Below are 23,205 nucleotides of genomic sequence, written 5' to 3' on the forward strand. Positions count from 1 at the left end.
GGATCACCCCTCTCACCTGTACTCTTCAACATCTACATCCGCCCACTCCTCAAAATCATCAGCAAACAGGACCTGCGCTACCACTCCTATGCGGACGACACGCAGCTTTACCTTCGAATCACCAACAAAAAAGAACAATTTCATGAACTTGAAAAGTGCCTTACACTGATCGACAATTGGATGACTGAAAGCTCCCTCAAACTTAACGGATCCAAAACAGAAATACTCACCCTTCACGCAAATAGGAAATCCATTTTTAGGACCACAGGGACACCACCCACCATCCTCGGACAAACCATCGCGCCAAGCAATAAAGCCAAAAGTCTCAGAGTCATCTTTGACTCAGACATGACGATGGATGTACAAATAGGATCAGTCGTCAGTGGTTCTCATCATCTGCTCCACATGCTACGTAGACTCATCCCCTTCATCCCGGAAGAGGACACGGCAGTAGTGGTGGGAACGATCATCAACTCACAACTCGACTACGCAAATTCCCTCTATTTAGGACTACCAAAATACCAGATTTCATGTGTACAAGTTGTCCAGAACACGGCAGCCAGACTGGTAACAGATAAAAAGCTGTGGGAATCAGTCTCCCCGGTCTTGAGGTCCCTCCACTGGCTGCCCGTACAGGATCGGGTGACATTCAAGACACTCTGCCTCACCCACAAATGTATACAGGGGAACGCTCCCCAATACTTAAGCGAGAAAATAAAACCCTACGTCACCAAGCTCGTTCTCCGGTCAACCAACCAAAACCTTCTCCAAATTCCCAAATTCCGCTACAAATCGAAGGGAGAACATAGATTTTCGGTCCAAGGACCACGGCTCTGGAATGCTCTACCCACTACCATCCGCTTGGAGGAAAACTATCAGGCCTTTAGGAAAAAACTAAAGACCCACCTCTTCTGAAGGAATGGTACGACTCTGGATGGAAAGCGCCTTGAGGCGATTTAGTTCGCATTTGTTGCGCTATACAAGTTACTCACTCAAACATTGTGACAAGTAAATCAATGCTACCTGCCATATGTGTTTCAGTGCATAGAAGCGTGAAAGGGTAGCTATTGTCTCTGTGAAAAGACAAGGTTCACATAGAAGAAATAGTCTATGGAGGCAACTCGAGGAGAAAAACAGGTCCTTACTCCTCTACCCTAGGCAAAATAATTATGTTCTCTGATAGTTAATGCATTAAGGTATACATGTAAAAAAAATCCTGTAAGGCAAAGGCATAATGAGCTAGTATACACCGCATACTAGCTCATTATAAAATACTTACCTTAGAACAAGGTTCCAGTATCGTAGCCCATTCCACGCCAAGGGAGCTGACATTTTGCCCTCTGCGTTTCTTCCGGGTTTGTGGCTCCAGCGCTGTGAGTGGTCGGAGCCATGATGAAGTCACTTCTTCCCCGGCAAGCTGGGCATTCACAGCACATGCGCCACTGACGTTAGAGGCAGCATGCACAGGGAATATCTCCTAAACCGTACAGGTTTAGTAGATATTAGTTTTACCTAAAGGTAAGCCTTATTAAAAATAAGGGTATACAACCGCTTTAATAATAAAAAAAAATAGGTTTTAATATCACTTTAAACCACCCATGGGAGCTGTTCTCCTAGCTGCGTGTTCAGCTGGTTTACACCAAGTGTCCTACTCCTGGAAACGGGCACTATAACTCACTGGCACCGATGTGTCTTCAGTCAACAGTCACTCAATTAAGGTAAGAGAAAAAATATTATCAACCACAGGCTTGAGATGTTCACTGATCACTGGGTTACTGGTGACCAAAGAATGACAAAAGCCCTTGCAGAATGTTGTATTTTATGTGTCAAGCACATTTACATTTTTTCACATCATTTCCAACTCATGAATTCCATATATAAAAACATAAACCACCAGAGAAAGTCACAACTGCAATCAGCAGAAAGTGAAACACATTGTGAAACCTTTAAATGTCATCCATTACTGGAACACAAGTGTATTATAGCTAAAGTGCTTAGAGCTTTATTTCACATTAGTGTCATTTAGTGATGTATAATTTTGGCTGTGTTTAATTTAGGTAAAGTACTTACTGAACTAATGACAGTGGTATTTCTATAGTTAAAATGCATTAAAGCTGAACTCCAGGAAAACAGTTATATATACAAATGAAATACTATATAGATTAGGATATATATATAGCTAGATGGATAGATAGATAGATAGATAGATAGATAGATAGATAGATAGATAGATAGATAGATAGATAGATAGATAGATAGATAGATAGATAGATATGGATTTCTATTGAAATCTCACAAGATGTGGTGTAGTGCGTTACTACATGCTGCACTGCTTGAAAATGCAACCTACTTTTTTACAGCACAGATCAATATACAGTGTCTTGAAAAAGTATTCATATCCCTTGAAATTTTCCACATTTTGTCATGTTACAACCAAAAAACGTAAATGTATTTTATTGGGATTGTATGTGATAGACCAACAGAAAGTGGCACATAATTGTGAAGTGGAAGAAAAATGATAAATGATTTTCATTTTTTTTTTTTACAAATAAATATGTGAAAAGTGTGGCGTGCGTTTGTATTCAGCCCCCTTTACTCTGATATCCCTAACTAAAATCTACTGGAACCAATTGCTATCAGAACTCACCTAATTAGTAAATAGAGCCCTCCTGTGTGTAATTTGATCTCAGTATAAATACAGCTGCTCTGTGAAGCCCTCATAGGTTTGTTAGAGAACCTTAGTGAACAAACAGCATTATGAAGTTCAAGAAACACACCAGACAGGTCAGGGATAAAGTTGTGGAGAAGTTTAAAGCAGGGTTAGGTTATAAAAAAAATATCCCAAGCGTTGAACATCTCACGAAGCACTGTTCAATCCATCATCCGAAAATGGAAAGAGTATCACACAACTGCAAACCTACCAGTCCACCTACACTGACAGGATGGACAAGGAGAGCATTAACCAGAGAAGCAGCCAAGAGGCCCATGGTAACTCTGGAGGAGCTGCAGAGATCCACAGCTCAGGTGGGAGAATCTGTCCACAGGACAACTATTAGTTGTGCACTCCACAAATCTGGGCTTTATGGAAGAGTGGCAAGAAGAAACGCTGCACATCACCCTGAACACACCATCCCCACAGTGAAACATGATGGTGGCAGCATCATGTTGTGCGGATGCTTTTCTTCAGCAGGGACAGGGAAGTTGGTCAGCATTGATGGGAAGATGGATGGAGACAAATACAGGGCAATCTTAGTAGAAAACTTGTTAGAGTCTACAAAAGACTTGAGACTGGGGTGGGGGATCACCTTCCAGCAGGTCAATGACCCTAAACATACAGCCAGAGCTACAATGGAATGGTTTAGATCAAAGCATATTCATGTGTTTGGATGGTCCAGTCAAAGTCCAAACCTAAATCCAATTAACCTCCCTGGCGGTATGATTCTGTCAGAAAAAACATGCTAAAAGCGGTACCATTATTTGCAAGGAAATTTGGCGTTTTATATTGTAGGTCTGTAATTTTTAGAAATAACTCACTTAAATCTGACCAAACAAGATTCTAATAGGCATCCCAGGTATGACATTTTTTTAAAAACAAAATTATAAATTATAATATAATAAATAATTATAAATAATTATAACAAATAATAATATAATTATAATAAAAATTATTCAATAATGTAATCAAATCAAAATCACTGAAATTTGCTCAGTTGCAGAATTGTTGCTGTCATTATTTTTTTTTTTTTTATGACGAATTTCCCCACAAATCGCTATCGCACAATTCTGCAAGTGATTATAATTTATTATCGCTGTTTTTTAGCTGATCTAAAACTATTTTTGACATAAAGGGACACTTTTGGTTGCTATGGACAATCTACAGTTTGCAGGGAGAAAGAAACGTTTTTATTATATAAAATGACATGCATGACACAGGACAGACCACTAGGGACAAGGGGGGTGTGTTTTTTTTACATACAGTACTGTAATCTATAAGATTACAGTATACTGTATGTAAGGTGTTTGTTTACTTTTTTGAATTTGGCGCCGTTCTCCGTCCCCGTGCGTCGTAACGTCGCAGGGAACGGAGATCGGCGTCACACGGAGGCACTGTGTGAATCGAGCGAGGTCCCACTCGCTCACACAGCGCGGTGGCATCGCTGGATCCAGGGACAAGGTAAGTAACTTGTGCCTGTGGATCTAGCGAGGCAAGCCCGAGTCTGACTCGGGGTTTCCGCTCGCAGCAGGAAAATCTAACCCCGAGTCAGACTCGGGAAGACCGCCAGGCAGGTTAAGAATCTGTGGCAAGACTTGAAAATTGCTGTCCACAGACGCTCGCCATTCAATCTGACAGGGCTTGAGCTATTTTGCAAAGAAAAATGGGCAACATGTCACTCTCTAGATTTGCAATAATAATTGTAATTGCAGTGAAAGGTGGTTCTATAACGTATTGATTAAGGGCCGCTGAATACAAATGCACGCCACACTTTTCACATATTTATTTGTAAAACAAATTGAAAACCATTTATCATTTTCCTTCCACTTCACAATTATGTGCCACTTTGTGTTGGTCTATCACACAAAATCTCAATAAAATACATTTATGGTCGTTACCCTCTGACCGAGAGAGATGTGGATCACATAAACACGCGACAAGACTTACAACATAAATAGACCTGAAGTGTGCCTTGGTGGTCTGGTCAGTATGCCAACAAAAGGGGGCATACCGAAGGTAAGTAATGGGTAGTTAAAGCGGTGGTTCACCCTAATAAAACATTTTTTTTATAGCATTAAATTAGGCATAGTAGCGCGAGCTACAGTATGCCTGTATTGATTTTTTTAGCCCCGTACTCACTGTGCAATCCTATATAGAAGATTCCGACTCCCCTCCTATCAAGAGGGGGGATGATTGACGGCCGGCTATGGCACGTCACGCTTCTCCGGAAATAGCCGAAATAGGACTTGGCGCTTCACGGTTATATTGTAACTGGGAAATGAGTGCTAGCAGGGTTGAAGGTTTTGCTCAGTGCACAGTGTGTCACATGTATGCAAAATTGGTGCAACAGCTCCAAGATGGATACCGCTGTGACAGATGTGAGCAGGTTGCCCTTCTGGAAGCTGGTATTAGAGATCTGGAGGAGCAAGTTGCAACACTGGGTAGAAATGACAGCCTTGAAAGGGGTCCTCTGCTCGCTGAGCAAGTGGTCAGTAAGGTTGATGTGGAGGGTGGAGGGGCAAGTCAGGATTATCAGATAGGGAGATGGGTCAATGTAGTTAGAGGGAGTGGAAGGGGCATGAAGAAAGGGAAGGCCAGTCCTGTATTTGTGCATCAAAACAAATTTGCCAAGTTGGGTGATGATGTGGAGGTGGCAAACACAGAGGTGGCAGCCCTAGATGTTACTGCTACCCCTAACAGCCGGGAGAGCAACCCATCTAGTAGAGGTGGGGAGGGGAGTGCAGGTAGGCCTAGACAGTTGGTGGTAATAGGGGATTCGATAATCAGAAGGACTGATAGAATAATTTGTCGCCAGGATCGCTTCAACCGAATGGTTTGCTGTCTCCCTGGTGCCAGGGTTCGGCATGTGGTGGACCGGGTGGATAAATTACTGGGAGGGGCTGGGCATGACCCAGCTGTCTTGGTCCACGTTGGAACCAATGACAGTATACATGGAAGGTGGAGGCTCCTTAAGAATCAATTTAAAGAACTAGGCTGCAAGATGAAGGGAAGGACCTCCAAGGTGATATTCTCTGAAATATTGCCTGTGCCATGCGCAACACAGGAAAGGCAGGGGGAGATTAGAGAGCTGAATGCATGGCTAAAGACCTGGTGTAGGAAGGATGGATTTGGGTTTCTAGAGCACTGGGCTGACTTTTCATTGGGGTGCAACCTTTATGCTAAAGACGGTTTGCACTTGAATGGAAGGGGGTCTGCTGTGCTGGGGGAGAGGTTTATGGGAATGCTGGAGGAGTATTTAAACTAGGATTGAGGGGGGAGGGTGAATTAGAATTACATTGAGCAGACAGGTCAGTTAGGGGTCAGACATTAATGGAGAGTGGAATGGGGATAGATGGGGGGAGGGTTATGGCAGGTGACAAGAAAGTTCCCATGTTGCAAACAGCCATTGGAAATAATAGTGCCATTTGTACTACTATAAATTATATGAAAAACACCAGAGAAAAATGTAACAATACATTTAAGTGTTTGTTCACCAATGCCAGAAGTCTGCCAAGCAAAACAGGTGAGCTGGAAGCTCTGGTGCATGAGGAGAGCTATGATGTAATCGTTATTGCTGAAACTTGGCTTCAATCCTCACATGACTGGGCTATTAATATTCCTGGCTATGCTCTCTTTCGGAAAGACAGGGTAAAAAGGAAAGGTGGAGGGTTCTGTCTCTATGTCAGAAGTGACCTCAAAGCAAGCGTGAAAGAGAACCTGGTTGATGGAGAGTGTGATGAGGCTGAAGCATTATGGGTGCAACTGCATACAGATGTGCGTAGTTCAAAATTAATCATTGGAGTTTGTTATAAACCACCCAATGTTAATGAGGAGGTGGAGACTCAGCTCCTTGCACAGATGGAAAGGGCTGCAAGGGCTGGGACGGTGATAATAATGGGGGATTTTAAAGAAATTGACTGGATTAATGGCACTTCTGGGACAGTTAAAGGACTGTTAGAGATTGGGAGCCGCGCTGAGGCCGTACAAAGTCGTACGGCCATCAGCAAGTGGTTAAATGTTACAAAGAATATAACAGGATATGTAAAAAGGAAACCAAGGATGCAAAAATTCAAAACGAACGACAGATTGCAAAAGATAGTAGGACAAACCCCAAAAAATTATTTTAATATATTAATAGTAAAAAGGTGAAGTCTGAGCATGTAGGCCCCTTACAAAATAATCTAGAGTGGGTGACTGGGGACAAAGAGAAGGCAAATTTATTAAATGCTTTCTTCAGCTCTGTGTATACAATGGAGCATGGGGGAGCTCATGTCCAAAATGGGGGTGGGAGTGACACAGCCCCAAATCCACAATGGCTCAAAAGTGATATGGTCCAGAAATATTTAGACAGAATAAAGGTGGATAAAGCACCTGGACCTGATGGCATCCATCCACGGATCCTAGGTGAGTTGAGCTCTGTCATTTCAAAGCCACTGTATCTAATATTTAGGGACTCATTAAAGACAGGAATAGTACCACTGGATTGGCGCAGGGCCAATGTGGTGCCCATATTTAAAAAGGGAACAAAGTCTTTACCAAGTAACTATAGACCTGTTAGTTTAACTTCTATAGTTGGGAAGATACTGGAACGTTTAATAAAAAACCACATGGATGAGTTCTTGCTGGAAAAAAACTATTTAAGCAGCAGACAACATGGATTCATGAAAGACAGAAGTTGTCAGACAAACCTGATTTCCTTTTATGAAGAGGTAAGTAAAACCCTGGACAGAGGCGTGGCTGTGGACGTGATATATTTGGATTTTGCAAAAGCAACACCGCAGTTCCGCACACACGGCTCATGTGTAAGGTAAGGTCTACAGGATTGGATATATCAGTTTGTAAATGGATAGAAAACTGGCTGAAAGACAGAATTCAGAGAGTCGTGGTTAATGATTCTTACTCTGAATGGTCCAAGGTTATCAGCGGTGTACCCCAAGGTTCAGTGCTGGGACCCTTACTTTTCAATATATTTATAAATAATATTGGGTCTGAGATCAAAAGTAACATTTCTGTCTTTGCAGATGACACCAAGCTATGCAGTGGAATAACGTCCTTGCAGGATGTCTCCAATTTACAAGCCAACCTCAATGCTCTGTCTAATTGGGCGACTAAGTGGCAGATGAGGTTTAATGTAGATAAATGTAAAGTTATGCACTTGGGGGCTAAGAATATGCATGCATCATACATACTAGGGGGAGTACAACTGGGGGATCTGTAGTGGAGAAGGATCTGGGGGTTTTAGTTGATCATAAGCTCAATAATGGCATGCAATGCCAAGCTGCGATTTCCAAAGCGAGCAAGGTCCTTTCTTGTATTAAGAGAGGTATGGACTCCAGAGACAGAGATATAATATTGCCCCTGTACAAATCATTAGTAAGACCTCATCTGGAATATGCAGTTCAGTTTTGGGCACCAGTTCTCAAAAAGGATATCGGAGAACTGGAGAAAGTGCAGAGAAGGGCAACCAAACTGATAAGAGGAATGGAGGAGCTCAGCTATGAGGAAAAATTAGAAGAACTACATTTATTCACTCTTGTACACATCAACATGTACAAATATATAAGAGGTTCATACAGTGAACTTGGTGTTGAGTTATTCACTTTACGGTCAACACTGAGGACAAGGGGGCACTCTTTACGTCTAGAGGAAAAGAGATTTCACCTCCAAATACTGAAAGGTTTTTTCACAGTAAGAGCTGTGAAAATGTGGAACAGACTCCCTCCAGAGGTGGTTCTGGCCAGCTCAGTAGATTGCTTTAAGAAAGGCCTGGATTCTTTCCTAAATGTACAGAATATAACTGAGTACTAAGATTTGTAGGTAAAGTTGATCCAGGGTAAATCCGATTGCCTCTCGGGGGATCAGGAAGGAATTTTTTCCCCTGCTGTAGCAAATTGGATCATGCTCTGCTGGGGTTTTTTGCCTTCCTCTGGATCAACTGTGGGTATGGAGTTGGGTGTATAGGATTGTACTGTGTTTTTTATTTAGTTTTTTTATTTTTTGTGGTTGAACTGGATGGACTGGATGTGTCTTTTTTCAACCTGACTAACTATGTAACTATGTAACTATGTAACTATAGTCTGTGCGCAGGCGCCGTATAGCGCCGTGAAGAGCCGAGACCGGTTCCGGCTATCTTCGGGGAGCGTGACGTGCCATAGCCGGCCGTCAATCATCCTCCCTCTTGATAGGAACACCCATTCCCCGCGGGGAGTCGGAATCTTCTATATAGGATTGCACAGTGAGTACCGGGCTAAAAAAATCAATACAGGCATACTGTAGCTCGCGCTACTATGCCTAATTTAATGCTAAAATGTTGTTAGTGTGGGTGAACCACCGCTTTAATTGAAGAAGGATATGCTGAGAAGTTCCCTGAAAAAGGGAAGGACGGGAGGGTGTCGAATGCGATTGAATGTGCAGACTCATGAGGTGAGCTGGGAGGAGTCGACCCAGTGACGTGTAGTACCGCACACTGAACCGACAAAGATCATGTGTGAGTGGGCTGCTTAAATACCCTCCGGGCTCCTCCCATAAACTCAGGCCACCATACTGGCCTTCTTATTTATGGTCGTTACCCTCTGACCGAGAGAGATGTGGATCACATAAACACGCGACAAGACTTACAACATAAATAGACATGAAGTGTGCCTTGGTGGTCTGGTCAGTATGCCAAGAAAAGGGGGCAAAAGACTTAGGGAAATAGCTTTTATTGATTTCTTGTATTTATTGAGCCAGCTTGGTAAAGGCTTGTGCCATTTCTTCCTTTGGGAAGTATGTGGCAAAACAAGGAGCCTAGTATCTTGATTACGTGGTCTGGTACTCCCTGTTGGGAGGCAACTGAGGCTGCTCTAATTCGGAAAGAATGTCCAGAGAACTGACTGGGGTTTGAAGCCCAAGTTGCTTAGGAGGATTCTGACATGCTTGAAAAACTGGCTGCCACTCAGGAAGCTGGTTTAGAAAGGGAAGCAACAAGCTACCATCAGATTGGCTGGGTAGTTGGAGCAGTAGTCGGTTGAGCACCGTCACTGGGCGTCAGGCGTTGTTAATCTGAAACAGGTTGATGTCAACCCCCAGGGCTGGTTTATTGCGTTTGCAGACAGTGAGAGTGTAGTGGTTCCAAAGTGAGTCGGGTTGCGTCAGAGCAGTGTCTGACTGCCAGAGCCACTGACTGTAAATTCACTAGGTCATAGGGAACCGTAGCAGGGCTGGTAGATGGCTGTTTGGGTGACTAAGCTGGGCAAAGCCCTAAACAGGGAACGAGTAAGGATTTCAGACATGTCCCTAAAGAGGGCACTCTTGAAAGGTAGGCGCTTGCCACTGACTACAGGTTGGTGCTTCTGTATGCCCTGTAGGAGGGACTTGACTGCATGGGCTCAAGAATACTGATGGTTTACTGGGGTCCTGCAGGGACAGGAAATGCTGGACACCATCTAGATATGGCGTGTTAGTATTGTGAGAAAGGGTCAGCTGCGTGTGGCAATACGATATGAAGGCTAGGACGTGTCTAACGTTGCCTATTGCTTCTCCGGGGGAAGGGGACAAAAATTTGCGGTTAGTGCTCCAAGCAGTGCGATAGGCCTTCAGTGTGTTGCGTGCCAAGGAGTGGTTAATAAGCTGGGTTGCATTGGTGAGATGCAACTTCAGTCCATCGTCAACAATGACCAGGGTTGGACAGGGATAGTTATTGGGTTGGCTCCAGGCTCTTGCTGGAAAAAACAAATTAAGGTTGGAATGGAACAGCACATCAGCTGCGATTTTGCATTTGCCTAGAATATGTCTACAGAAGATATTAAACTGGTGACGGAGTGACAGCTGCGCGAGCCTGCGCAGGAAGGACGTGATGGGGAGTGAGTTAGATCTACATTAATTGATGATGTCAGCTGTGGCCTGATTGTCTCTGGTGAAGAATACTGTCTGTCCTGTTCAAGTGTGGCCCAATTTCTGGGGGCCAAGGTTTGGAGACCAGTGGCTGCCGAAAAATGCCCGTGGTGGCTCGGCTGACACTGCCGGTATGAAGATTGAAATGCTGTTCTATCAGGTGGGAAAGTTGTCCCACATAGCTAAGTCTGCTACTGATGCTTGGTCTAGTTTAAGAACTTGGACTGGATCTTGCATTGGTGACCACGCAGTCTCGCCCCAACAAGCTGGCATTCATTGAGACCCTTTCAGCCAGACAAATCGTCTTAGGCCTCATGTACACTGCTGTTGGTAAACGGATGTTTAGGAACAGTTGGGTGTTTTTCAGCTGCCCTGATCTCTCCTCTATGTTATCTTATCAGTACATGTGCACAGGATCCCTGATCTCTCCTCTATATTATCTTATCAGTACATGTACACAGGATAATTTATAGTCGTTTCTAGGCAGTTGAGTTTAGAAACCTTTCCGGAAAAAAAATGGGTTCAGACGGATGTTCAGAGGCATTAGAAATGCCAATGCCTGTAACAGCTTGTAATTGCTGCCAGACGCGGTAACTTGCTGTTTACCAGCGTTTCATTCACAGTCATTTTCATAAAAATAAAAAAAGTCAGGGAATATTGTCTCAGCAGCTTGACACTCATTCGAGACCCTTGCAAAATGTAATATCATCTCAGCTACCTCACACTCGTCTAGACCTTTGCAACCACACAATCTTGTCTCAGCAACCTGACACCCGTTCAGACCTTTGCAGCCATACAAAGTCGTCTTAGAAACCTGACACTCATTTGAGACCATTGCAAACGCAATATTGTCTCAGCAACCTGACACCGTTCAGACCCTTGCAGCCATACAAAGTCGTCTCAGCAGCCTGATACTCATTTGAGACCATTGCAAAACGCAATATTGTCTCAGCAACCTGACACCCGTTTCATTCACAGTCATTTTTTATAAAAAAAAGTCAGGGAATATTGTCTCAGCAGCTTGACACTCATTCGAGACCCTTGCAAAATGTAATATCATCTCAGCTACCTCACACTCGTCTAGACCTTTGCAACCACACAATCTCGTCTCAGCAACCTGACACCCGTTCAGACCTTTGCAGCCATACAAAGTCGTCTTAGCAACCTGACACTCATTTGAGACCATTGCAAACGCAATATTGTCTCAGAAACCTGACACCTGTTCAGACCCTTGCAGCCATACAAAGTCATCTCAGCAGCCCGATACTCATTTGAGACCATTGCAAAAAGCAATATCGTCTCAGCAACCTGACAGCCGTTCAGACCCTTGCAGCCATACAAAGTAATCTCAGCAGCCTGACACTCATTTGAGACCACTGCAAAAAAAATACGTATATATTATAATAGTTCATTCCAAAAGTGCATGTGAAAAAGTGCTGTGTTTAAGTAAATTTTAAAATAAAAATAAAAATTGATAATAAAGCACTGTCCATGTGCAATTATAATGTTTATAAAAAAGTGCTGGATGTTATATATAAAAAAATGCTTCGTGCCGCATTCAAAAAGTGCTGGATGTTGCATGAAAAGTGCTTCGTGCCAATTTTAACACCGTTGACATGTTCCAAACAGTGCCCCGATATGGCCCGCACTCCCCAGATCCTACACCCCCTCTTGGGGTGAAAATTTTTCACAGTGTATGCCCTGTGCGGCACTCTGGCAATTTCTCCTCCCTCTGTATTGCTCCTGCAGTTTCCACCGTTAAGCTCATATGCAAAAAGAGAGGGTACCCAATAGTGTTATTCCGTTTAAAAGCAATTGTCCATTATTAATAAAACTAGGTACTCACAATATTGCAGATTTTTCTATAAGGTATTGAAGGCTGTAGCTTCAGTATAATTAAATTCCAATTACGAAGCAGACGCAATGTAACTTACTTTTAAAACCATATGAAGATATATAACGACAAAAACAAATAGGAACCTACTTTTACACAAAGGTTACACCGAAAAACATTAAATCTTTATGGAACTATGGGGTCATAAAAACCCATGTCTAAGTATACAAAAGGAAAAAGAAAAAAATCTCTAGATGTGCTAGAAATTATATGTTAAAAATATATTTTATAATACAGCTTTGCTATCTATTAGCATATACCTATATGCTGAAAATAAACATATATATAAAATGTTTTTAAAATGCAAAATGTATAAAATGAATATGACATAAAGATGTATGTTTTAACTAGAAGTAGGAGGGTGTATATATACTATCACTAGGTATAAATAATTAAAATAATGAAGGAGGTATGTTATATAATGCAAAAATATTGAAAGAAATGTAATAATACTCAGGTGATACCAAGAGATTAATCAAATCCTCCTACATAAGTTGCTTCTGTTCATCTGCAGCCATTTTGTCCTGTAGAATAGATCATTCTAAAACAACACAGATCACAGTTTTCTTCTCAGCTCTAAAAGGCAGCGGGCAGATAAATGATATTACACACACTGCAGAGCTAGATCATAGTGCTCCCTTATATCTGATAGCTGAGTGAAGAGTAGGGGCACACATCCCTCTACACACCGGTAGCTAAGATTATGAGCTACCTGCTGTGTGCTGTGGGGGGGGGGGGGGGGCAGCCATCTCCCTTGTGGTTGTTGTGTCAGCTTAGTCTTTTCAATGACTCATGCAAATAGCAATGGTATCTGAGATCAGAGAGTAACCACACTTGGTGCTTTGGATTTAGGCAAGTATACACTATAGAGGGATGTTCCTTTTCATGTATTTTGTTCATTTTTCATGCCTGGGGTTTTATCTTGTCTTGTGTTGGGTTTGCGTTGGGATACCCTTCCCAGTACAGGCCCAATTGAGCTAGGGTGAAGGAACCCTTATAGTACCGGCTCATTTCTCTTTGTATATTTCCTGAAATTAAGAAACTGTTCCATACCTTAATGAAGGACGTGAAGCTTTCTTCTGCGTGCTGTATTCTTTTATGTGTGAGCCTTTTTTTGTCACATGGCTCCAACTGGCTTTCCTTGGAGTTGGGACAAAGTGCACCACAGTAGGCAGGAACTGCTGTGACAGAGCTCTGGCAAGTCTGCACCCCACATGCTGAAAGAAGGACAGGCTGTCAGGGACTGATGGAGGCTTAGCACTTATGTTAATAAAAGGATTCGCTGGGCCATTCACTTCAGCCTTTTAGAAAGGAAAACATGAAAAAAAAGAGTTGATTTAGCACCATGGAAGACAATTATGGGAGAATGGAAAAGACATGAGAGTGTTAACGTGTAATCAATCTCAATGCATGGTATCAATTACCAACAAATGTTTGTATTAATGGCTCATGATATATTATAGACATTTGGGGTGGTAACAAAAAATGTACTCTTCTAAACTTAGAACATGGATGCTGCTCCTTATATTCAAAAAGGGTGCAAGCCACATTGTTAATTGGGAGCAATCTGGCAGGCATAGCACAGAGAGAGCTGCATGCTCCAATCTCTCTGCCTGCCCCCACCCACTGCCTCTCTCAGAGTGGCTGCAGAAAGAGACTGTTAACCGCGTGCAGTCTCTGCTTGTGTAGTGCAATCATTGCATGGACAGAGAGAGGGCCAATACGGCATATGACAAAGTCTCACAACGGGGAGAATCTGCAGCAGTTTTCTATATGGAAAATTGCCATATTCCCTCTGTTAATCAGGTGCAGACCTGTGCTAGTTTCTATTTCACTCTGAACAAGTGGCGCAGATAGACATGAAACAGGCATATCTGCTGTTTTAATGTCACACACACACCACTTCTGCGCTATTATAATGGTGCAGGAAATTTATTATATTCCCCAGAGCTTTTTCATTTAGGAATTTTTGACTTGCGTGGGTTAAGCTGGCCATATGTTATACAATTTTCTAATTAAATTTCCTTTAGATTTTCAACTACAGTATGTAGTGCAAGAGCCTGATTGCAGACAAATTTAAAGTGATTTTATTTTTATTTTATACTGTTGAATTTTTTTCACGATCACTGGAGTTGCATTAAATCCATCTCTTGCACTTTAATTTATATGTCCTTGGACTATACACATATACTGACATTTTTGGTCTTATTTGTACTTTGCATGTTTTAGTTTGTATGGACACAATTTCATGAAGTTTTTATAATTTTTGTATGCACGTATTTGGGGAACCAGATGGAGACACGTGACCGTGTCGTAACGAGTAGGGATTGGCCGTGGGCAGACGTACACCTGGAGTGACGTGAGACGGCGCAGAGGACGCCAATGTTCATTTTTACTTGCACTCGTTTATCTTTTTTATGTAAGGGCATATACACCGCAATAAAGGTTCCCTTTTGCTTTAATACTACACCAATGGAGGCCCTCTTTCTTCCTCTTGTTCCCCTGGAGATTATACAGGTATTGAGTGAGGAGACTAGATAAGGCTTTAGGCGAGCTGGACAGAGAGGCACCAGTGGAGTTTTTGTGTGGAATGTTATATTTGGTGAAGACATCTAAGACTATCCGTACCGCTGGCTTTATTCGTTAGTGAGGTGAGAGTTCTGGGAGACCAGACAGATGTTTTTGGTACAGTTATCTATTCCTCTCTGGGATTTGTGGACATTCAGTTCTTCTCTTTTAGCAGTATTCACTGCCACATCACACATGGACTATATATTATTTATTTAATTTTATTTATCTATTTATTCATTGCACTTTTGATTATTTCTTCACCATCCACTATCTATGCACTTTTTTGGTCACATTATTAGTGTGTTTTACAGATTATGCGCAATAATTCACTTTTATTCATTTACTTATTGCTGTGTATTGTAAACGCTGCTAGTTTTTGCAGGATTTTCAACACTGTTTATTTTGGAAGACTTTATTTATTTATTCACTGTGTAGTAGCACGAAAAACATTATTCATCAAACACTTTGCAATATTGATTGTGTATGGGATATTTGATTTACATTTACTTACAGAGCATTTCTTGAGGTTCGGTTTATATATATATTGAATTGGATGCGTTTTGAACCGCATCCGCTTTGCATGACATGTGAAATAACACAGGTTTCCATGTAAGCTGCTCACATATACAGTGCATACACAGTGCAAATTTAAAAAGAGTTCTGTGTATTTTCTGAGCACTGCAGTGCAGTTCAGGTGTGAATTCCAGGCGCATTGGGGGTGATTGCAAAATCCAGCTGTGCATGGTAGCCAATCAGCTTCTAACTTCAGCTTGTTCAATTAAGCTTTGATTAAAAAAAACAGGAAGTTGATCGGTTTCTATGCAGAGCTTCACCAGATTTTGCACTCTCCAGTTTTAGTAAATCAACCCCATAGAGTTCTATGGGAATGCTTCTGAATCACACATTTGTTCAGTTATGTTCAGGATTCAGTTCAGGATTTCAGATCTGATTGCTCTCCTACTACTGGAGTTTACACCCTTTATCCAAACAAAAGGTAAAGGTGCTGCTACCCCAAAAATCCCATATGAACAGAATGAGATCCAGACACCTGTGCTTGGACTCATGTGGTACTTGCCATTAGTTAGTTCAGTGAAAAAGTGAGAGTCCAGCACCAAAGCATCTTGGATTGAAAGGAATCATTTAATTTCTCCAACAAGACATAAAAAGGAATCCATTCCTTGTAAAAGATAACCAAACGGTTCACACCAAAATGTGGTGCGTGAAAGGCATGCACCATGTGGTTGGCTGCAGTACATTTTTAGAAAGTAGTGCTTGCACTACTTTTTACACAGTCTAGTGCTTTTTCTAGCCCATTCAAATGAATAAGCTGTCAAAACACAAGCAGGGAAATGCACTGGAATCACATGTGAATGCTTACATTCCAGTGTGAATCGTCCTTAGGTCCATACAATCATGGAGTTGGCTTTGTACATCACTAAACCTCTGCATGCCACTGTCCAGTTGAGGCCAGTCTCCAGACAGGACAGCCATTGTGTTAGCAGACTTAAGCCGTGTACACACGATTGGTTTGTCCGATGAAAACAGACCGATGGACAGTTTTCAATGGACAAACCGGTCGTGTGTGGGCCCCATTGTTTTTTTTTTCCATCGGTGGAAAAAAATAGAACGTGTTTTACATTTTTACTATGGATAAAAAACCGATAGAAAAATCTGATCGTCTGTGTGGAACTCAATCGGACAAAAATCCATGCATGCTCAGAATCAAGTCAACGCATGCTTGGAAGCATTGAACTTCATTTTTTTCAGCTCTTCGTAGTGTTGTACGTCACTGTGTTTTGGCACGATCAGATTTTTGACTGATGGTGAGTAGGCAAGACTGATGAAAGTCAGCTTCATCGGATATCTGACGAAAAAATCCATCAGATCAGATTCCATCAGATATCCGATCGTGTGTACAGGGCTTAAGGCTGCTCCAATGTTAAACAAGAGCTTTCAGCTTCAATAGGCATAGCAAAGTCTCTTTGAGCTTAGGGATAACGTTGGTAGCAGGTGTATCATTCTGATTTGATTCCTCAAAAGTGTAGGTGTCCTCATCAGCTGACACCTCCTCCTTTTGCACTGTATATGGCTCAAGGGCAGGCTTAGGAGGCACATCCATGACCCCTGCTGTCCAGGGACTCAACAAGGCCAGAAATTATGCCAATGAACTCTAGCTTTGTGACAGAAGATTTCTCTCTAAAGAGGAATGCTGAGGCTGTTGTGGTAATGAAGGGAGTCACAATCAGGGAAACATCTAAAGAAAAGATACTAGGAAGAGATACTAGGGCCTTCTATAAATATACTATAACCCCCATGGGAGCTAAAGGCTGAGCCTTAGCTATTTAGTCAGTCTGGCCACAATTTGATCATTTATGGTCCACCATGCCAATTAACAAAATGCCCCTAGAGAGGTACTCATGACTTCCTTCTAATGAGAGAGACAGAGAGAGAGAGAGATACATTTCCATAAAAGAAGGCAAGCTTCTCTCAGTAGCGAGAAAATGTCTATCACACAGGGGCACTAGCAAAAAAACTGTCATTAGCTGGGAGTGAGAGGGGTTATAGAGGGGATGTCTCTAAAATGTTATTTTTTGCCAATGTCTAATCACCGGAATGCAGCTGCACTTAACCCAGCCATAATGATTTCAAGTAGCCCGTGTTCTGTACTATACAATTAGGAAATGAATGGCTGACCCTATAATAATTAGGGGCAATGATTAGGGGCACAACACTGATATTTAAAAAAGAAAATCCAAAATTTTCAGGTCAAAATCGGAGAAATAGCTGGTTGCATATTTGCACAATTTTACTAACTTACATATAATTTAAAAGCTACATACTGCAATTTTTTAAGGTGACCCCCCAATACTTAAAATTATATTACCAGATTGTTATCTTCTATTAAATATAGCACATTTAAAAATAAGAATATAAATACATATATTTCTCTTGCCAGAAAACAGAAACAGATTGAAAGTTACTCCAATAATTAGAAGAAAATATTCTATAAAGGTTCAATATTTCTAGTAATGTAATTGTCTGACAGCAGTAATGTGTTCCACAATGAATCTGTGTTGTCAGTCTGCACTATTTACACATTAAAAAGCAAAGATTTCTGCAGGATAAAAGGCTAAGTAATTCAATATTTTGTTAATGTCTCTCAGAAGCCAAGTATTTTTCTAAATTACCACGGTTACATTCAGCATCTGCGATGTCTAAAAATACAATCTGATTAATGCTACATATAAATTATTTATATAGAGAACCAGATGGTGGAGGGTGGTAATGTTCAGTAGAACCGCAGAGTTTTGCCAACATATGCTGTTAAATTGATTAAACAAAGCAGTCTTGTTCAAATTATTGGGCATCATTTTCTGTATCATATACTACTTCCCATAAACTTGCATAGCACAAAAAAATGACATCCTATTCTGCTCCAACACCTATTAGTCTTTACCATACAAATGAAAAGGTGCACATTTTAGTTGACATTAGATTTTGTTTTGCATTTAATGCAAGGGCATATGATTTGGGTCTTGCATTGTGAGTTACATTTTGTCACTAACAGTGTTGGAGCTGATGTATACAAGGTGTAATGGAAAATTTGTCTCATTTTCAACAAATTTCACCTAACATTTACAATATTCATGAAGCAAACTTATTGTACATTCGCCCAACATTTGCAATTGGAGAAAAATACATTCCTTGATATTAAAGTGATTGTAAAGTCTTGTTTAACCCTCCCTGGCGTAATGCCCTGTACACACGATCACGCTGTAACAGACAAAAAAGCATGAATCGTCTTTTACTAACAAGTAACCAGCTAAAAGCAGCCTCAAGGCGAATAGAACTTCCCCTTTAGAGTGCCGTCACCTTGTTCATCATTTTTCAAAAACAATGGTGTGTAGGCAACATCATTTTTAATGATGAAGTTGGAAAAATTTCATTTTTTTTTCATGATAAAAAATTACATTTTTTTTCATCACAAAAAGTGATCGTGTGTACAGGGCATAAGGATTATTTCAGATTTTAGGTGCTAAAAGCGGTACCATTATTTTGCATGGAAATTTGGCGTTTTATATTGTAGGCCTGCAATTCTTAACAATACCTCACTTAAAGGGGTGGTTCCCCCTAAAACAAATTTCTAACAATACATTCGTAAGACCCGTTACACTGTGGGTAGGCTGGCTTTTGTTTTGTTTTTTTAGTACATACCTCGATATCGCCGTTTCGTCCCTTGGCGGTGGGTGTTCCTAGTTGATTGACGTTCCTCCGACGGGCACATACGTGACGTCACGACTTTCCGAAAGAAGCCGAACGTCGCTGCGCAGGCGCCGTATAGAGCCGACTCTATACGGCGCCTGCGCAATGACGTTCGGCTTCTGTCGGAAAGTCGTGACGCGCAGTATGCGCCCGTCGGAGGAACGTCAATCAACTAGGAACGCCCACCGCCAAGGGACGAAACGGCGATATCGAGGTATGTACTAAAAAAACAAAACAAAAGCCAGCCTACCCGCAGTGTAACGGGTCTTACGAATGTATTGTTAGAAATTTGTTTTAGGGGGAACCACCCCTTTAAATCTGTCCAAACAAGAGTCTAGTAGACATCCGGGTATGATAAAGTTTAAAACGCAAAATCATAAATTATAATATAATAAATAACTATAAATAATTATACCAAATAATAATATAATAATAATACAAATTCTTCAATAATGTAATCAAATAAAAAACACTGAAATTTGCTCAGTTGCAGAATTGTCGCTGGCATTACTTTTAGTGTTTGATGACGAATTTCCCTACAAATCGCTATCGCTCAATTCTGCAAGTGATTCTAATTTATTATTACTGTTTTCTAGCTGGTCTAAAACCACTTTTGACATAAAAGGACACTTTTTGGCTGCTATGGACAGTCTCCAGTTTTCAGGCAGAAAAAACAGTATTTATTATATAAAAGTTCATGCAGGACACTGGACAGACCTTTAGGGACAAAGGGTGTGTGTAATTATTTTATACAGTACTGTAATCTGTAAGATTACAGTGTACTGTATCTATACTGTGTTTTTACTTTTTTGAATTTGGTGCCGATCTCCGCCCCTGTGCGTCGCAGGGGAGCTCTATGTAAGTAACTATGCCTGGATACTGCAATGCGATCCTGAGTCTGGCTCGGGGTTACCGCTAATAGTACTGAAATTTCACCTTGAGCCAGACTCGGGAATACCGCTCAGGAGGTTAAAAAAACAAAAAACAAACATGGTATATTTACCTGCTCTGTGCTTTTGTTGATTTTGCACAGAGCAGCCCGGATCCTCTTCTACTCGGGTCCTTCTTCGCTGCTCCTGGCCCCTCCTTCCTGTCGAGTGCCCCAACAGCAAGCAGCTTGCTATAGAGGCATCTGAAGCCAGGTCACAGCTCCGTGTGTCCATTCAGACACAGAGACACGATCCGACCCTGCCCTCTTCCTTCTGATTGGCTAACTGAATTTGACAGCCGCAGGAGCCAATGGCACCACTGCTGTGTCTCAGCCAATCATGAGGAGAGTCCTGGAATGGCTAAGACACTCGTGGACATCACGAGAGAGAGGGGGGCTCAGGTAAGTAATTAGGGTGTGCTGGGGAGGCTGATGCACACAGAAGGTTTTTTATCTTAATGCATAGAATGCATTAAGATAAAAAAAAACTTCTGCCTTTACAACACCTTTAAGAAACATCTGCCCTTTAATGAGAACTATGCCTTATGTAACATTCATCCTACTTTTAAGAGTAAATGTAACATTCACTACACATTCACATAACACACTCGTAAACAAAATTTGACAAAATTGAGGTGTCAAATGATTGCATTTTATAATAATTTAATGGCTGCCTAATAAAGGGGAAATGTAAAAGCACATGTTCAGCATTTTATGGAAAATCGGTTTCAGTTTTGCCTTTTTAATAAATAAAAAATTGAAAAAACGCCAACAAAACTTGGCATGAATGTAGATTGGTATCCTACAGTAAGGTAGGAAGATAAACATTCCTTGCTTTGTTGATCCTAGCATGCATGTCTTGTAGCACTGAGAGATTCTTTAAATGGCATTTCCAAAAAAAGAGGCAACTCCTCAAAGCACCAGTATTTGGACACCTGGATCTTTTGTACCTCAAGTGGCCAGGATGGGGTGCTTATATAGGTGTTGTCCCTTCCTTCTTTGAACTGGTGTTAGAGATCTATTGGACTCTCCACCAATTCATTGTGCACAGGGTCGGACTGGATTTGATGGGCACAGTGAGGCTGCGATGATAGGCACAGTGAGGCTGCAATGATGGGTAAAGTGAGGCTGAATTTTTTTGGGCACAGTGAGGCTGCAATGATGGGTACAGTGGGGCTGATTTTTTTGGGCACGGTGAGGCTACATTCATGGGCACCGTAAAGCTGCATTTGATGGGCACAGTGAGGCTGCATTGAAGGTCACAGCTAGGCTGCATTGATGGGCACAGTGAGACTGCATTTGATGGGCACTGATGAGGCTGCATTTGATGGGTACTTGTGAAGCTGCATTGACCTCTTGTACCAGGTCTGCAGTCTCTGACCATCTCTTGTATCATGTCCGCAGTCTCTCACCATCTCTTGTATCATGTCCGCAGTCTCTAACCATCTCTTGTCTTATATCATGTCTGCAGTCTCTGGGGGGAGCCCAGAGAAGAGTCAAGAGTGGAAGTGCTGCCAGGATGGGGGTCATGGGAGAAGTCAGATATGTGGACTGTGGTGAGGATACTATAGGATAAATTCATAGCCACCAAGCTTAAGCCGAATGACTGAGTCCTGCACGGTGCACATGAGAGGAGGTCAGTGACAGCACCGCCAGGCCAGTCTAAGGGGGGTCAGTGAAGTAAAAGGGAGTAAATACAATAATGTAAGGGGGCACTTATATCAAGGTTTCCCTTTTAAATCATTAACCCCACTTACCTTAGTGTATTCTTTCTGCAGAAGCAGGTCTCTGGTCACCAGAGTCCCCCCTACATTCCCAGAGTTCCTGGTGATTGACCACTTTTACTTTTAACTGGAATTTGCTTTTATGTATGTATTATATATATATATATATATATATATATATATATATATATATATATATATATATATATACATATACTGTATATACTATAGCCCTACATGCTTTCATATCTGTCTCCTCTATATATAATACCCTCTTCAACTGTGTTTTAAAATACATGGTTTTCCCTTTCAGGAACAAGAAAATAATGACGTTATGATGTTGGGCTGGTATAATAATGCTATGGGGCTGGTATGACATTTTTTCCAGGGCTGGATTTTATTCCCAGTGCAGCCCTGATTGTGCATGGTGGTCAAAAAATAAATAAAAAATGCACACCTGCATAAGTAATGATTAATCTTCCTGATTTGACTAATAATGTTTACATTCCAGTAGCAACCAAATACCTTCCACATTCTTGTGGTATCTAAATGTTTTCCCAAGTGGGTCTTTTCTGATGTTACATCCCCAAAGAAGTCAAGATGATCCTGGCACTTCAATGGTTTTATCTGTATACCCCCTAGGAAGGGGTCTCCCTGGAATACAAAAATGGTCCAGCACACTAACCAGCACAAAAAGTCTATTTAACTCCTCACGGATGCCTGCATGCATACATGTGGAAGCACAGATGTGGCTGTTAGGAACATGCTCATCCCAGCACTGTTACTGACAGCTTTTGCTACAGGTCGAAGATCAGGAGCCTGTAAGACGGGCTGCCGATCATGTGATCACTGTGACAATCAATTATCCATAAAACTGAACATGAATGCACAAGAAATGTACCTGTTCCAGTAACGTGTACTATGCCTGTGTACTTGTACTGTGCTTCTTAACACTGCTCATTCACTATAATGCATATTCATCACGCTGATTATAGAGTCATTTCTATGGCGTGTTTTATTGTGCATAAAGACACAGTGACAGGAAAGCTGACCTTTTTCGGAGCTATTTCCAACCTATTTCTCTGTAATGATCAATGTTTCTCATTCTATAGGACAGAAACAATTTATGCCACATTAATGAACATAAAAATAAAAAGCCAGGAACACATAGTAAAATATATTTAGAAAACTCAATAGTTTGGATTTTTTTTAACGACTACAAACACCAAATAATACATGC

At 41.4% G+C, this 23,205-nt stretch overlaps 1 protein-coding gene across 2 annotated transcripts in view; it reads right to left on the reverse strand.

The window, feature by feature from the left end:
- TMEM232 (transmembrane protein 232) overlaps positions 1 to 23,205 on the reverse strand; it is a 298,409-nt gene that overhangs the window by 112,384 nt on the left and 162,820 nt on the right. The window contains exon 12 of one of the 2 annotated variants that reach the window (XM_040343279.1): positions 13,533 to 13,696. In XM_040343279.1, the coding sequence (XP_040199213.1) occupies positions 13,533 to 13,696 (164 nt within the window). Of the gene's footprint in view, positions 1 to 13,532; positions 13,781 to 23,205 lie in introns of both variants that reach the window. The other variant, XM_040343271.1, reaches the window with a different exon arrangement.

This window comes from Rana temporaria, chromosome 1 (assembly GCF_905171775.1).
Source record: "Rana temporaria chromosome 1, aRanTem1.1, whole genome shotgun sequence".
NCBI lineage: Eukaryota > Metazoa > Chordata > Amphibia > Anura > Ranidae > Rana > Rana temporaria.